This window comes from Maylandia zebra, linkage group LG4 (genome assembly GCF_041146795.1).
Source record: "Maylandia zebra isolate NMK-2024a linkage group LG4, Mzebra_GT3a, whole genome shotgun sequence".
Classification (NCBI taxonomy): Eukaryota; Metazoa; Chordata; class Actinopteri; order Cichliformes; family Cichlidae; genus Maylandia; species Maylandia zebra.
In genome coordinates, this window is record NC_135170.1 from 22,318,116 (window position 1) to 22,334,802 (window position 16,687).

Sequence of the window (16,687 nt, forward strand, 5' to 3'; positions counted from 1 at the left end):
GGGAAATTGAATACAGCTGATTTTCAAGTTAAAGAAAAGTAAGCTGTATTGTGATCTCTGCTATATGCAGTGCAGCATACAGAGATGAGAGAAAGATGCTCCAGTTACACCATTACAAAAGAAGTTAATCGATATAAAATAAATTATGTTTAAGTCTGAGGTGTTCAAGAGAAGTTACAATTTAGATTTTACAGTTTTGAGTCGTTTAAAGTGAACAGTTTAACAGATTGTAAACCAAAGTAAGTTTTCTTGGTAGAAAAAAAAAAAGCCCATTAAGCGGTATTCAATTTGTATTTCAAAGGTATTTTAATGTGAAAAGGGAAAATTATGCAAATTATGAAATTTCCCCTTGTGGGACTAATAAAGGTATCTTATTGTATTCAAACTATATTTTGTACAAATACCATTTACAATAATGTATTCCATTTAAACATGATATTTAGATTGTGGTAAACAGCAAAGCAATATAAAATAAGGAAAAAGGAAACCATTCAAGTAACTTTATATTATGAACCGAAGAGTAAGGAAAAGTATAAATGAAAAGCATACAAGCATTAATGTATATAGATAAACCCAACAATCATATGACCCCCTATGAGCAAGCACTTTGGCGACAGTGGGAAGGAAAAACTCCCTTTTGACAGGAAGAAACCTCCGGCAGAACCAGGCTCAGGGAGGGGCAGCCATCTGCCGCGACCGGTTGGGGTGAGATGCAAACAAATCAAAAACTGTCCACAGAGCTACAGGGGGCACACTGGGATCGCAACAGCAGCCATAGAGGGAGACAGATTAGGATGTTCTTTCCAGTACTGAAGTAGGTCGCTTTTCTTATGTGTGCGTTTTTCTCTGAGAGGTAGGTCTCCACTTTAGTTTCTTCTCATGAGGCATTCACGGATACTTCTGGATAAGGGTCATTTGGAAGCAAGAGGTTGGCTGACTTTGCAAAAACAGCTAGAAAACAGATAAAAGCAAAACACAATTTAAAACAAAACAAGAGACATCACAAAGCGCAGGTTTCAGTTAGCGAACTGGCAAGTCATGATGATCTAATAAATATTTGCAAAAATAAATGTAACTTTAGAACTAAATTACCCAAAACTAAATTAAAAAGGAAGTAAAAGAGAGAAATTTGTTTAATACTGGTGTCTTTTGATTAAGTAAGTTGCCATGTGAGGTAAAACCACACGTGGCTGTAATTTGGTGGCCTGTATATAGTTCCAATCAAAGCGTATAGTTGGCTTAAATGGGTTTAATACTGGTGTCTTTTGATCACTTGACTGTATATAAACCTGTTGAACAAAAGGTGCATTTTAATTTCACTATACCTGCCCATCCTTGTAGCTGGTTTCTAGAAGAGTGGCACAGTTTCAACATCAGTGTAGAGCTTCTCCACTGCCTTCACTGGACAGAACACATCTGAGGAGTTATGAATGAATGGATGACTTAATGAATGGATGAGATTATAGTTTGTTTCAAACACTATCAATACCAAATGTTACAATATAAAGAAAGAAACAAAAAAGAATACAAATGACCTGTTATGGCAGGGATCCCATCAGGTGCAGTCTTTCTGTTCACGTTTCTGGTCAGCTCTTCAATGGATGACAGCACATCAGCAGTCTTATCTATGAGCTCCCACTGGTGAGCTGTCAGTGTTGCTGGTAGAGCGTGCTCAGTCGCAAAGACATGAAGATCACGTTTTTGTTGCAGTAGGCTTCGCACCACGTAGAGGCTGGTGTTCTGTTGTGTCTGCGTATAAGAGAACATGATTGACTTTATTTTTCAACAAATTCGGTTCAGAGTGTATAGGAATTAATAAAATAGAAGTACATTAAAGAACAAAGGGGATACAACAAAATTCTTGCTTTCATAATGCTAACATGTAACCATATGTCTTTAACATTTAATGGTAATGTAACTGTCCACTATAAATCCTTAATGGAGGAAGACGTTTTTTTAAATTTACCTTGCTGCCTGGAGGACATAAGGAGGTGGGTCTATTCTCCGTTACCAAGGACAACCTGGCTGGTGCTGTCTGCCAACCCAGGAAAAACAGTATATAATGTTAAGACATTAAGTGACCTGACACATTAATTTCACTCTAAAATGCAATGCATGGCATGAACTGGTATGCCAGTTGGGTAACAGATCGTTTTTCTAGTGGACGTGTGTCTGAAATCTGATGAGAGGTTATGTACAGTTAGTCAAAATTATAAAACCTACTAACAGATTTGAAACAGAATGGAATATTTGATACTGAACAGTAGTGGTTACTAAACTTACAGAGCAATAAAAAAGAAAATCCCTGCTGTTTGCATAATGCTGAGATGTAACCATGAATATGTCTATAACATGTAATTGTCTGTTGTAAATTCTTAATAGAGGAATATTTTTTGATATTTACCTTGATACCTGGGGAACATAAGGAGGTGGGTCTATCCTGTGTTTCCAAGGATAACCTTGCTGGTGCTATCTGCTAAAAGGGTATAGAAGACATTAAGTGACCTGACACATTCATTTCATTTAAATGCTCTGCATACCATGCACTGTTATGCCAGTTGTGTGACATTATAACAAACAATCCTAAACTGTATGGGTAGGTGTTCTTAACTGTCTCAAACGTGTTTCGAAAACTGTTCAACTGTCTGTGATCACTACTATATCTTCTTTACCTGGTCAGATGGAAAACTACTGACTACCTCATCTTGGTTGTGGCCAGTGAGCATTGGGACAGCAGGATCGACCAGGTCAAGTGGTTTCCAGCGCTTCTTTTGTGCCTGGGATCTTTTATTTTTTCTCGGCATCTGGTAGAATGTCAGCAGAAAAACTGAATATTAATTGTTGGCATTTCAAGCATGTGATCAAACCCAGCTTTCATTTTAAGTCAAGCATAATAACCAGGTAGCTGCATTGGTAGCCAAAAGACTTTACAATGCAGTAAATCGACAAACAGTAAATGAATCAAAAATTCTGATGTATACCAGCAATTTTTTATTTTAACCCTCTGATACACAAGATAACTACAAGAACCAAAAAATAATAATAAATCTCTCTTTTCTTTAAATAGACATATTGATAGTGTCACTGCCCGGTCTTAAGGCTTTGTTAAGTAAAGTTCCATAACAGTTTGTATATTGTAATTGGGAAAGTGATTACCTTGAAAGTTGGGAGGCAGATTTGTTGACCACGACAACTACTCCATTTTGGTGTACAGTAATTGGGAAAGTAATTACCTTGCAAAGCTGGGAGGCAGTGTTGTTGCTGGGGCGCTGGTAGAATGCCAGCAGCAAGCAAACCCAGATGTTCACAGCTCCTACTTAACACCTTAAACTTTCCAAACAAATCTTACAAGAACATTTGGCAAAGTGATTGGCTTGCACACCTAGGAGACAGTCTTGTTGCCCACAACAGTTTTGTTATAGAGTAATTGGAAAATTGGGTACCTTGCAAGGCTTACAGGCAGTCTTGTAGCTGGGAGGCGGTCTTGTTGCTGGGGCTCTGGCAAAATGCCAGCAGCAAGCAGACCCAGATGGTCACAGCTCCTACTTAACACCTTAAACTTTGCAAACAAATCTCACAAGAACAATAGAAGTACATTAAAGAATGTTACAAGAGGACTCACCTGTACTTCTTGTTGTAGATGCTGATATCCATATTTAGGTCCATCTGTATGACTTTTAGGCGAGAGTAGGCCAATAGGGAGTGACACTTGGCAAGTCCATATCCCTCATACCCTTGCAGTCATTTTGTGTTAGTGAATAACACAATAAATGGGGTTATGATAACTGTGATATGTATTCAGAACACCTGATTGGAGGCAGGCGTATGGCTGTGATATGTAAATGTGATCAATCAATGTGTGTTTTTCGGTAGTTGCAGCAGTAATCAGTTGTGCATATCCTCTTGACTGCAACAGTTCTTGGATGGGTTTTTTTCCTCTGCTCATAAGGTCCTCATTGAAGTCTCCACAAACAATAATTGGTTGGTGATTCATCATTTCCAACGAGTCCAAAAGACATTGCATTTGTGGTAAAAACCTCACATGACTGTAATTTGGTGGCCTGTATACAGTTGCTATCAAAGCTGTGACTGGCGATTCAACCTTGACAACAACAAATTCAAGGTCAGTCACATTTTGCAGGTATTTTCGGGACTCTGCTGTAAGAATTGTGTTGTAGTAAATTGCAACTCCACCGCCATTTACCTTTGCCATGTCTGTATGATTTGTGTAAGAGACGTGTCTGTTGCGTGTGGCCATGTTGTATTGTTCCAGCTGGAAGCGGGGAGAAACCGATGATCCAGACAAGTGTGTTTCTGTTATACATAAAACATCAGCAAGGCTGAGTTCATGGTGGCATCTCATGTCCTCCATGTGAGTTGGGAGACCTTGTGCATTATGATGGATAATTGTCAACGTGGGGACTGTGGGATCTACTGATTTTAAGAATTGCAACAGTGGTCTTGCATTCTCAAATGATGCATGTCTCATATTTTTGAGTGCATCTGTGATGGCAGGATCAGCATAGATTTTCTTTTCATCAAAGTCTGTGATGTACAGTCCTTTAAGTGAGGTTGTGCGGCTGAGTGCAACATAGGCCATTCCAGGTTCAAAAACACGCTTCAAGCATACTACTGCTGATTCCATTGTCATGCCTTGTACTTTGTGAGCTGTACATGCAAAGGCCAACTTCATTGGAAATTGCCTGCGAACCACTCCTTTTTTACTTGTGCATTCTTCACATTTCTCAATATACACAAGATTGTCTGAGGATCCTTGTATTTTTCTGCGAAATTTTTGCCCAGAATTTTCATTGTCCAGCGTGAGTCCAATGAGATTCACAGTTTTTGGTCCATCCTGTGTGGCTGTCACAATGTTCGTGATTGTTCCAAATGTCCCATTAACAAGCCCATCTTCAACATCCAAATTTCTGATAATCATAACACGCACTCCAGGTGCAGCTTGTATGTTATCAGGTAAATCTCCTTTGTTGCCTTTCATCATTTCTGCCAGGAGGACCATGTCACCCGTTCGTGGGTCTTTTCTGTAGTCTTCTGCCTGAATATTTATGATATCAGAATGAAGAGCAGTTACAGTTGCTGAATTGTGTTTGTCGACCTCTTTGTTTGTAGCATAAATGTGTAATACATTAGATGGACAGTCTTTTATGTCATGGATAGCCTGTGTGAGCAAGGCTTTGTCATCGGCTTCAAGAGAATCTGTTTTTTGCTTCACTCTTATCCTGTTCAGAACTTCAGCAAAAGAATGATCATCTTTCTGTCGCATGATTTCTGTCAGGTTGACCATGTGGAAATAGTCTTTCCAGAGATCAAGGACATTGTCCTCATACACACAGAGTGGTTTGGCTTTTCCAAGGGGTGGCAGCTGGTAAAAGTCTCCTACTGCAAGGATAGACATCCCACCAAAAGGTTTCTTGTTTCCTTTGATCTGCTGAAGTCTCCAATGGATGTAGGCAAAAAGGTCTTTAGAAACCATAGATATCTCATCAATGATCAGAATCTCTGCATTTGAAAGTGAAGCTCTCACTTCATCCAGTGCATTCCCCAGTCCCTGATAAGGCGGTTTTAAAGATCTTGGCAGCTTTAGCAGAGAGTGCAGTGTCTTCCCAGATATGTTAAAAGCTGCAGTGCCAGTAAATGCAGTCAGCAGTACTGCAGGGTAGGACATGTCTGCTTGGTCTCGGAATCTGGGGAGTTGGTGCAAAATCTTTGTTGCCTCCTCATATATGCACTTGATAACATGTGATTTTCCACAGCCAGCTCCTCCAGAGACAAAATAAAAGAACTGCTCAGGACAGTGACCCCACACAAGTTTGAAACACCACTCACGCACTGCGTAGAATATGGATGCTTGGGTTTCATTCAGACTTTGGTACATTTTTCTGACAAAGTCTGGGCTCAGCTTTGGTGCTATGATTGCTGGCATGGTTCCACTGCTGCTACCACTGACTTGGTAGTCAGGAACAATGTCCATTTCATTTTCGCCAGTGTCATGTCTGGATTGTCGTTGGGCCACACACTCTAAACGATCTACTTCAACCTCAGGTGCAAAGGTGTTCCATGCATTGATAAGTGGGCCTTGTTGTTCAATCTGTTCCAGTGCCCTTTCCATTGTTTTGCCATGGCCTTCATATCGCTTTTTGTTAAAGGTAACAATTGGCCGTACTGCATAACCATGTTTTCGTCCACTTTTGTAGAACTGCTCGGATGTGGGGTATTCTGTGTTTTTAAGGTCATCATTTGATCGATGTGGATAATAAAGTTTTAGCAGTCTGCTATAAAACTTTTCTGGTTGTTTCTTTTCTGAGAACCGAGGATATCTGATTATTGCAGGTTTCCCTTTAGTTCTTTTTTGAATATAACCCATGTTATTCAAAAGACGGATGGCATTTTTGGACTCTGTTTGACGGCCGTAGAGAATCCTGTACTCTGAAGCAAATTCACCCAAACACATTCTTTCAAAGTCAGGTGTTCTGGGTCTGTTTGCATATTTTTCTGGCAATCCGGACATCCACACATTTTCATCATCTGGTGCCATGCTCTGCAACCTGCTCATCGGGAGACTCATTTTCAGGGCATCATCATCAGTCTGTATGAAGACCACACTGCGTGAACACTTTTTTAGTGGCAGGCTGCATGTCCTTGCCACGGATTCTTGGGCACTGACTTCTCTGTGTTTAGCATATGCCTGCATTATCTGTTTCATTTCATCTCTTTCATTGACACTGGACTTTTTTACTTCCTGGATGACTCCATTAAGAAATTGTGTCATCTCAAATTCAGGTTTAGAGACATAAGACATCATGTACATCAGGCAGCTGTAGTCATCAATGACATATTGGATGTCCATGTTGGCATTCCAGGCCCTCAGCAGATCTGCATTGTATGCATTCACCCAGCAGTCATTAGGTTCACGCTTTAAGAGGATGACATGACTATTTGTTAAATTGAAGACACAATCCAAGTATTGTTCATAAGTTAATTTGCATTTGTGAAGCAGCTCAGACAAGTCTTCAAACGAGGAATTTGGGTCGCAGAGCAAATCTCTCAATGGCTGGAGTTTTTCTTTGGCCTCTTTCATTTTTTTTGCGAGAGCCATTCGTCTGTTCTTTTGCTTTTCATTTGTGCCTTTCTCCTTACTTGTGCTATGCTGCTTATCATTGTGATCATCATCATCATCTGGGCTTGGGAAAGTGATCATTGTTTGATCTACGGGTAGTTTGGGGAAGCCAAACCTACATGACACATTACCTTTTTTACAGGATCTGGAGTGATTTCTGCTGTGGACTTGAACCTCAGACACAATTTTGTGAAGTTCAGGATCGGCATTTTGGTCAGGCATCTTACATGTTATGTACTTGTCAATAAATTTGTACACGTGGTCTTCAAGGTCGCTTCCAAATTCAGGTGCATCTTTGACCCAAACCAGTAAATGGATATGAGGGCTACCTCTGGCCTGAAACTCCACTCGATAAAAGTAATCTTCTACTTCACCGATAGGCTGTGCTGGGGACAGGATCAGTGTTGTCATTAGTGCATCGACTCTTTTTTCAAACAATCGCATCACAGTCACAGGGTTGCTTCGGAGAATTTCACACTTTGTGTTCCAGTCAAGTTGTGAAAAATCCACCTGTTCACCTTGTTGAGTTTTTATGACCTCAACAACCTCAGGCCATCTCATTTCAGCAGCTGAAAATGTCAGAAAAAAAGTTGGCTTTCCTAACTGTCTGACCATAGCATGTAGGTCTTTCAGTGCCTTCTCCCAATAGGCTGGAGTACCTCTCAGAGGTTTCATGAAGCGTGTTGCGTCTTTGTTATTTATCAGTTTCTCCACTTCGTCTTTATTTTGAAGCATTCTGTTAGAAATTTTACGCCCATCCTTGGTGATTGCCTTTCCTTTGCGCAATTGGATGGACATGCTGTTTGTAGCCATGTGTGTTTCTGTTACAAACTGTGCAAAGAATAGGTAGCTTTGGTCAGTTGCAAACCGTGTGTCTGCAGAGAACAGCCGTGTATTAAAATACATGCTTGGGTAAAGTTTCACTTGTCTGGCTTCATCTAATGTGTTCTGTCCAGTTGGGAACTGGACAGGAAAGGCCATGGCTTCAAGTTTAGGAACAGAGAAGAAGCCAACAGGTCTATTTCCTTGCGCGGGTGCAATGCTAAATATTCCTTCACCATATGATAAAATGTCCTGTGCTATATCTGGTGGTTGCATACAGGTGTCTAGAACAAGACCAGGTCGAAGTTCTTCCTTTTCTTTCTCCATATCTTGTAAGGGCTGTTCATTTGACTGTTCAGGCTCCATTAGTTGGTTTACATCATGACATGGCTCAAGCAGTCCAGCTGTTGTATCCTCAGTGGTTCTTCTTTCTGGTACAATTTGCTGGTCGAAGTTTCTGGGCAGTGCATCTTGAATATCTGCATCAGCAGTGTCATGTTCCGTCTCGATTATCTGATTACTTGTGGGATCAGCAAAAGTAGCTTCATCATCAATAGATACATCTTTGTATTCTGAATGCATCTCTTTTAGCTTTGATAATCCTGCTAACACGTTCTTCATGTTTACAGTGTAGAAGTGTTGGTAACCTTTGAATCTGATGTGTCTCTTCAGCTGTACCTGCAGGAGCTGGGCTTCACTGTTAGGTCTGGGAAGACAGTTTACTGTGGTTTCCACATCCGATGGTACACAAACAACAGCCCCATGTACGGCTCTTTGCTGTCCTTTTGGTAATGCAATGATTTTTGCAAACGGGAGAATTTTAGCAGTCAGTTGTCGTTCTAGTACATTTAATCGACTCAGTTCAATTGGAATGGTTGCTAGTGCTAAATTGTTTGCTACTGCGACGGATGGCATCTTGCCTCTTTGTAGGTGGTTGTCACAGTTGTAGCAAATCCACTCTTCCATTCTTTGTTTTGGGAAAGTACAATTAGCTGAGCATTCCCTGTCACAAACATGGACAAATTTTCCTGTCAAGCAAGTGGCAACAATGTTACTATTAGTAACATACTTTGATCTTTTGCAATGTTTAACTTGATTAGGAAACAGAGTTCTGTGGCACACTGTACAGACATGGGTGGGTCCTAACTGAATGGCTTCACGGAAAGCTAATGTGGCTGCTTGCATCACACTGTTCACTACAAGCTGGGGCTGTGCTTCAGACTGTGGACCCTGCTGGAACTGTGTTACTAGTCGTCTGTATTTCTTCTTTATTCTCTGTGCACACAACTTTTTATAAATGGCAAAAGATGCAGTGGTAGCCATTTTGTGTCTCTGGTACTGGGCACAGCGCTGTATATGGTGCAGTCTGAATTGTGAGTCATTGTGATACCTGGCATAAATTGATTTTTTCTGTTTGTGCCTGTAGTTTGGATCAGATGCATATTTTGTTCTTATGTATTGCTTCTGTCTGGTTTGAAAGTCAGTATCCGTGTTGTACCTTTGGACCAGATATTGCTTCTGTCTGGTTTTAAAGCTGGTATCCGTGTTGTACTTCTGAACCACATATTTTTTCTGTCTGATTTGAAAGTCGGGATCCGTAGTATATCTTCTGATAATGTAGTCTCTCATTTTTTGTTGAAAATGACGATCACTTTGGTATCTCTTCACCTGGCAGGCTTTTACTTTTTCTTGAATATGAGGATTTGCGTAATATTTTTTGGCTGATAACAGTCTTTGTTTACGGTAATGATAGTTTTCAGCATATTGAGTTTTCATAGCCTGTAATTTTTTCATTCGAAATTCACGACAGGAGGCATATCGTTCTCTTTCGTGTCTTCTTTTGTTTGTCTTCTTTGCCACTTCTTCAGTTGAAGATTTGTCTTTAGCTTTTACATACTCCCTCTGAGCTTGACGAATAGCTTTCTTACGTTGTCGTTTATTTAATTTGCTCACATTTCTTGCTGTTCGGGGGGTTTTAGCCATTTTGTCATCTGGTGAGTTTAAAGTATTGTCTAACATCGTCATGTGGGTTTTGGCTGATTCTGGTTCAGGCATTTGCGCAGTGGGATTCGTGATTTGTGGTTCATCATTTTGTGTTGATGATGTATCTGTAGCTCCTGGTGTTGCCTGAGTTGACTGTCCAGGGGGTTCCGTGTGAGTGCTGACTGTTTTGAAAGAAACAGGCACAAACTCATATCGTGCATGCTTGCCTTGATTTTGAAAAAGGTTATGCAGGTGGGTGATCAGGTCATTCACATGAGTGAAAGTGAGCATGACTGCTGTTCCATTTGGCTGACGTAAACCCGCTGCACTTCTTGAATGTGAATCAAATAATCCATACCTCCCAGATTTGTCACGGAAAACCGCAATGCACTCAGGTGAGACCATGAGCAAAGCAAAGTTCACATCTGTTGACAGACATTCAAGGCGAATAGCAAGAGGCAACCACCACTCTGTTCTTTGAGGACTGTTCTCTGCTGCTTCCAGAAATCCACAACTTATGTCATCCATTTTCACACTGTAGACATTTGTGTCAGTATGAAGTTCTTTGGGCAGGTCCTCCATGGTCAGATGATCCTGTGTATAACGCTTCTCCTGCAGAAGATTTGTTTTAGTCCAACAGTAGAGTGCATCTCCCTGTTCAAGGACCTTATCAAGCATGGCTATGTTGAACTGGTATTCCTCATTAAGGTAGGCCAGGAATGTGAGGGCATTACATGTGCACTGATGATTTCGAGAGAATTCTGTGTACCTCTCATCACTCTGACAATGAGTTGCACTGACACTCCAAAACGGCTGAACTGTGTTGCTCTGTAGCTCCTCCGTCAGTAGGTCTTCATTTGTGTCATGGAAAGGCTGATCAAGAAATGCAAAGGTGACACATATTATTGTTAAACATTTTATGATATGTGTTTCAAGGTTGAGCAATAAAATACATTTAAGTGTTGCTGCAATAATGTAGAAAAATGTGTTTTTATTTTTTTAAGTGTCAACGACTGAACATAGTGTAAAGCGCTTTGGGAGCCTTGGAGACTAAGTAAAGCGCTATACAAATACAGGCCATTTACCATTTTTAATTATGTTAAAATAATTAAGCAATGTGCAGGCAAATTAATCCAAATTATATCACTCGTCAATCATAGTATAGCATAATCTGAAGATAAACAGCATGAGATATGCCAGAAAGAGAAAGGCAGAAAGACAGTGACAGGAACAGTGAGAGTGAGTGAGAGAGAGCAGAGGTGGAAAGTAAAAATGACAAATATTTCAGATATCTGTAATTTGCTTGAGTGCTGTTTTTTTTAAACGAAGGTCATATCTGTACCTTCTGCTCCTCATATTTTCAAAGCAGTTAATTTCTTTCAGTATAACACATTATTTTAGGTTGCTGCGGGCCTTCAAACATTAACTAAATTGCAGCCTAAATATAAATATATGAAAGGAAATCCTGTTTACGTATTATTCGTAAGAGGATCTCAGATGCTCTTAAATTAGATGTAATTCGTTCACTGATTTCAGATTAAACCAGATGGTTCTGTACATGTGCCATAAAAACACGTTTCATAGTTGTGTTACATTTTGTAAAGAAATGACACAAAATTCAGTTAGAGGTTAAATGTGATTGAAACAGAATACAGTGACATCCATCTTGATAAAAGATGAGTGTCACAAAGCCATGTTTGTATTTATTTGCATTGCTTTTCACTGTGGATGTCAATTTATGAGAAGCTTTAAGTATTAAATGGTATAAACTTTTTTCTGAACACACACGTGTGTGTATATATATATATATATATATATATACACACACACACACACACACGTATATACATACACATATATATACACACGTATATATACGTATATACATACACGTATATATAAATATGTGTATATATACACACACACACACACACACACACACATATACACACGTATATACATACACATATATACATACACATATATACACACATATATACACACATATACATACATATATGTGTGTGTGTGTTATAGCTAAATAGACAGAAATAGCTGTTGAGATGTCTACATTTTAGGAATCCGAAGAAAGACATTTACAAATTTAGTAAATTTGTACATGTTTTTAAAAAGTACATATTTAGTCTAACATTTTAGTATATTTAGTACGAGTTAGCAAGCATACTTAAGGTGAAAGACTAAATATCAACTGGGCTGCCACGATTTGTCGACTAGTCACGATTACGTCGACTAACAAAATCGTCGACGACTGATTTAATAGTCGACGCGTCGTTTGAAGCTGGAATAAGTAGCAGGATTTAAGAGTGTAATAACGGACTGAAACAGAAGATGGCAGCACTGCATGTACAAGGATGTCAGCTGCCGTTAAACCCCGAAGAAGAAGAAGAAGAAGAAGGAGGAGAAGGAGGAGCTGTGTCCCAGAATTCATAGCGCGGCCCAGCGCAGTTTCCAACAATGGCGGCAGCTAGTTAGTTTTAATATTACTCTTATTATTCTTTCTGGGTCACAAAATAAACGTTTAACATATTTTCAGGCGCGAATGTAGCTGTGTAAACCTCAAATATCTGCTCAGTTTATCAGGACACCGCATATTTTCAAAAGCGCTCCGACGTTTTCGGAGATGTCTGTTACCCACTAGCTCGTTAGCGAGCCGGGGGCTAGGCTCACTAGCGCAGTGAGAACACCGGACTCCCGGCAAATCGTTTTCAAACCCACCGCCATCTTTCGCTACTCAGGTTAAATATATATGAGTCACTTAGATAACTTAAAAATGTTATTGTTTGGCTTTTTTTTAGTATTTTATTTGTTCCTGAGTAAATCGGTTTGGCTGAGATTAAAGTTATAGTTTTTACACAGCTGAATAAACGTCAAGCAGACAGCTGATTATCAGAAGTGTGAGATGCTCGAGAATATACTCCGGTGTCCTGTTATATTTTAGATAGCAAGGAGTTTATTAAACTTCACCGAAACAATCTGAAAATTTCATTAAAATTTAATAAACTATCATCTTGTCTTTATTTTTAGTTAGCAGAGACCTGAAACACTTAAAGCTGTAAGCTAATGATAGTTATATAAGAGCAGATGCTGCTGGTGCAATAAGCTGTAGTTTTACGTCCAATGGATGATGATCTGATTAGTCGACTAATCGCAAAAATAATCGGTGACTAGTCGACTATCAAAATAATCGTTTGTGGCAGCCCTAATATCAACCCCGGTGATTATACAGCAAAGATTGCATGTATACTAATTTGTTATAGACATTTGTGGACATACCTTTTTAGGTGGAGAATTTGATGCCGTGTGGAAATCATCAGTTGCCCAGACTCGTTTTGCTGGTGGACGAGTGTCTGAAATCTGATAATGGGTTACATACAGTTAATCAAAATTATAAAAACCTACTAACAGAGTTGAAACAGAGTGTAACACTGGATACTTTAAAGAAAACATGAAACAGTAGTGATTACTAAACTTACAATAAAAAATAAAAAAGCAATAAAAAAAAAATCCCAGCTGTTTGCATCATAACTACTAAGAGATTTGAAAGTGAGTGTAACTTTAGAAACTTTAAATAAAAAATATGGAACAGTAGTGGTTACGTAACTAACAAAGGGGATACAACAAAATTCTTGCTTTCATAATGCTAACATGTAACCATATGTCTTTAACATTTAATGGTAATGTAACTGTCCACTATAAATCCTTAATGGAGGAAGACGTTTTTTTAAATTTACCTTGCTGCCTGGAGGACATAAGGAGGTGGGTCTATTCTCCGTTACCAAGGACAACCTGGCTGGTGCTGTCTGCCAACCCAGGAAAAACAGTATATAATGTTAAGACATTAAGTGACCTGACACATTAATTTCACTCTAAAATGCAATGCATGGCATGAACTGGTATGCCAGTTGGGTAACAGATCGTTTTTCTAGTGGACGTGTGTCTGAAATCTGATGAGAGGTTATGTACAGTTAGTCAAAATTATAAAACCTACTAACAGATTTGAAACAGAATGGAATATTTGATACTGAACAGTAGTGGTTACTAAACTTACAGAGCAATAAAAAAGAAAATCCCTGCTGTTTGCATAATGCTGAGATGTAACCATGAATATGTCTATAACATGTAATTGTCTGTTGTAAATTCTTAATAGAGGAATATTTTTTGATATTTACCTTGATACCTGGGGAACATAAGGAGGTGGGTCTATCCTGTGTTTCCAAGGATAACTTTGCTGGTGCTATCTGCTAAAAGGGTATAGAAGACATTAAGTGACCTGACACATTCATTTCATTTAAATGCTCTGCATACCATGCACTGTTATGCCAGTTGTGTGACATTATAACAAACAATCCTAAACTGTATGGGTAGGTGTTCTTAACTGTCTCAAACGTGTTTCGAAAACTGTTCAACTGTCTGTGATCACTACTATATCTTCTTTACCTGGTCAGATGGAAAACTACTGACTGCCTCATCTTGGTTGTGGCCAGTGAGCATTGGGACAGCAGGATCGACCAGGTCAAGTGGTTTCCAGCGCTTCTTTTGTGCCTGGGATCTTTTATTTTTTCTCGGCATCTGGTAGAATGTCAGCAGAAAAACTGAATATTAATTGTTGGCATTTCAAGCATGTGATCAGACCCAGCTTTCATTTTAAGTCAAGCATAATAACCAGGTAGCTGCATTGGTAGCCAAAAGACTTTACAATGCAGTAAATCGACAAACAGTAAATGAATCAAAAATTCTGATGTATACCAGCAATTTTTTATTTTAACCCTCTGATACACAAGATAACTACAAGAACCAAAAAATAATAATAAATCTCTCTTTTCTTTAAATAGACATATTGATAGTGTCACTGCCCAGTCTTAAGGCTTTGTTAAGTAAAGTTCCATAACAGTTTGTATATTGTAATTGGGAAAGTGATTACCTTGAAAGTTGGGAGGCAGATTTGTTGACCACAACAACTACTCCATTTTGGTGTACAGTAATTGGGAAAGTAATTACCTTGCAAAGCTGGGAGGCAGTGTTGTTGCTGGGGCGCTGGTAGAATGCCAGCAGCAAGCAAACCCAGATGTTCACAGCTCCTACTTAACACCTTAAACTTTCCAAACAAATCTTACAAGAACATTTGGCAAAGTGATTGGCTTGCACACCTAGGAGACAGTCTTGTTGCCCACAACAGTTTTGTTATAGAGTAATTGGAAAATTGGGTACCTTGCAAGGCTTACAGGCAGTCTCGTAGCTGGGAGGCGGTCTTGTTGCTGGGGCTCTGGCAAAGTGCCAGCAGCAAGCAGACCCAGATGGTCACAGCTCCTATTTAACACCTTAAACTTTGCAAACAAATCTCACAAGAACAATTAGCAAACTGATTGGCTTGTAAAGCTGAAATGTAGCCTTGTACTGTATGGTTGAAATGTCCCACTGAGAGACAAAGAGGAACTTTACTCCCTTCCAAACAGTAAAGTTCCTCTTTGTCTCTTTGTTTTAATTACAAACAACGGCTCTGGAATAAAATGGCATCCAGCGCTAAACACACCAATTTTCTAGATATCAGCTGAACACACACATAGAAAATATAAGGGGGGCACTTACCTTGGCTGAAGCAAGAGTTGAGGTGTTAAAGGCTGCTGTAGTTAACGCCTTATAAAAACAGAAAAAGAGGTGTGAAACGCGGCTACAACGAAGCTATTGTTTTGGACGCGGCGACAGTCGCCACTTAAAAGTTTTAATTACAAACGATACCTCTGGAATAAAGTTACAGCCAAGTGCTAACCACACCATCATTTTGTAGATATCAGCGTCCAGACACAGAAAATCACTTTCAAAGTCATTTTCAAGCCGGAGAGGCTTACCTATGCTCAATATCCGCTAGCTAGCCACCACCGAGACAAAGGGCGTGAAATGCGATCGCCAAGATACACATACAAAAAAAAAAATCACTTCGCTTCTTAAAAGTTTTAATTACAAACGATACCTCTGGAATAAAGTTACATCCAAGTGCTAACCACACCATCATTTTGTAGATACCTCATTTGTAGATACCATCATTTTGTAGACCTCGGCTGAATACCCGCTAACTAGCTTTAGCATCGGGCCGAACATGACCACGACAAAGAATCACCCAGACACATTAAAAAATCACTTTCAAAGCTAAATTTCGAACCGGAGAGAGAGAGATACACTTACCTTGTCAAACCTTACACTGTTGTTCCGAATACTTCAGAAAATGACGTTCAAGTGTCAATTTCAAAACGGAGGAGAGGTGGACAGATGCATGCGGGTCCAGCTTACGCTACGGTGTCTTCTCAGGTCAATTTCAAACTGGAGGAGGGGCGGACTGACGCGCGCCGTTGATAGTGTCATCATTACGTTAATCCGAATAGGCCGCACCACTCCCGGCATACCACTAGAATAAAGGAATTATCGGCCCATATTAACGAAAAATAAGTCCAGTGTGAAACAGTCGCTTGGCGAGCGATCGGGTGGTTTAGCGAGTGTCAGCCTCTTAAGTTTAAGACAAGCCCGGCTGCTTTTTAAGCGACGCGGCGCTAGCTACCCAGCTAGCGTCAGTACACAGGAACTACTTCCGGTAGTTATACAAAATAAAAGCGTCCCCATTATAATCCGCTATAATGCTCTTATTGTGAAGGGCAAGCGGGACGCCATACTTCCGCTGTGCGCGCCGTTGATATATACCTTGGCTTTATATTAATTGTGAGAAAACAAAAC

At 39.7% G+C, this 16,687-nt stretch overlaps 1 protein-coding gene across 21 annotated transcripts; it reads right to left on the reverse strand.

Moving 5' to 3' along the window:
• Positions 1 to 282: 282 nt before the first annotated feature.
• Positions 283 to 16,606, reverse strand: LOC112436010 (uncharacterized). 21 transcript variants are annotated; one of them, XM_024805138.2, is made up of 8 exons: positions 3,623 to 3,750; positions 3,444 to 3,498; positions 2,700 to 2,804; positions 2,405 to 2,473; positions 1,967 to 2,035; positions 1,536 to 1,749; positions 1,326 to 1,416; positions 283 to 951 (listed from the first exon to the last, which is right to left on the reverse strand). In XM_024805138.2, exons 1-7 carry the CDS (start codon positions 3,664 to 3,666, stop codon positions 1,349 to 1,351), a joined length of 624 nt encoding a protein of 207 aa, XP_024660906.1. In that variant the 5' UTR covers positions 3,667 to 3,750; the 3' UTR covers positions 283 to 951; positions 1,326 to 1,348. The 21 variants fall into 21 exon arrangements, 15 of the variants coding, with proteins under 15 accessions (XP_024660906.1, XP_024660905.1, XP_024660903.1 ...); XM_024805137.2 differs by having other exon boundaries at positions 2,405 to 2,476; XM_024805135.2 differs by having other exon boundaries at positions 2,673 to 2,804.
• Between the last annotated feature and the right edge of the window lie 81 nt (positions 16,607 to 16,687).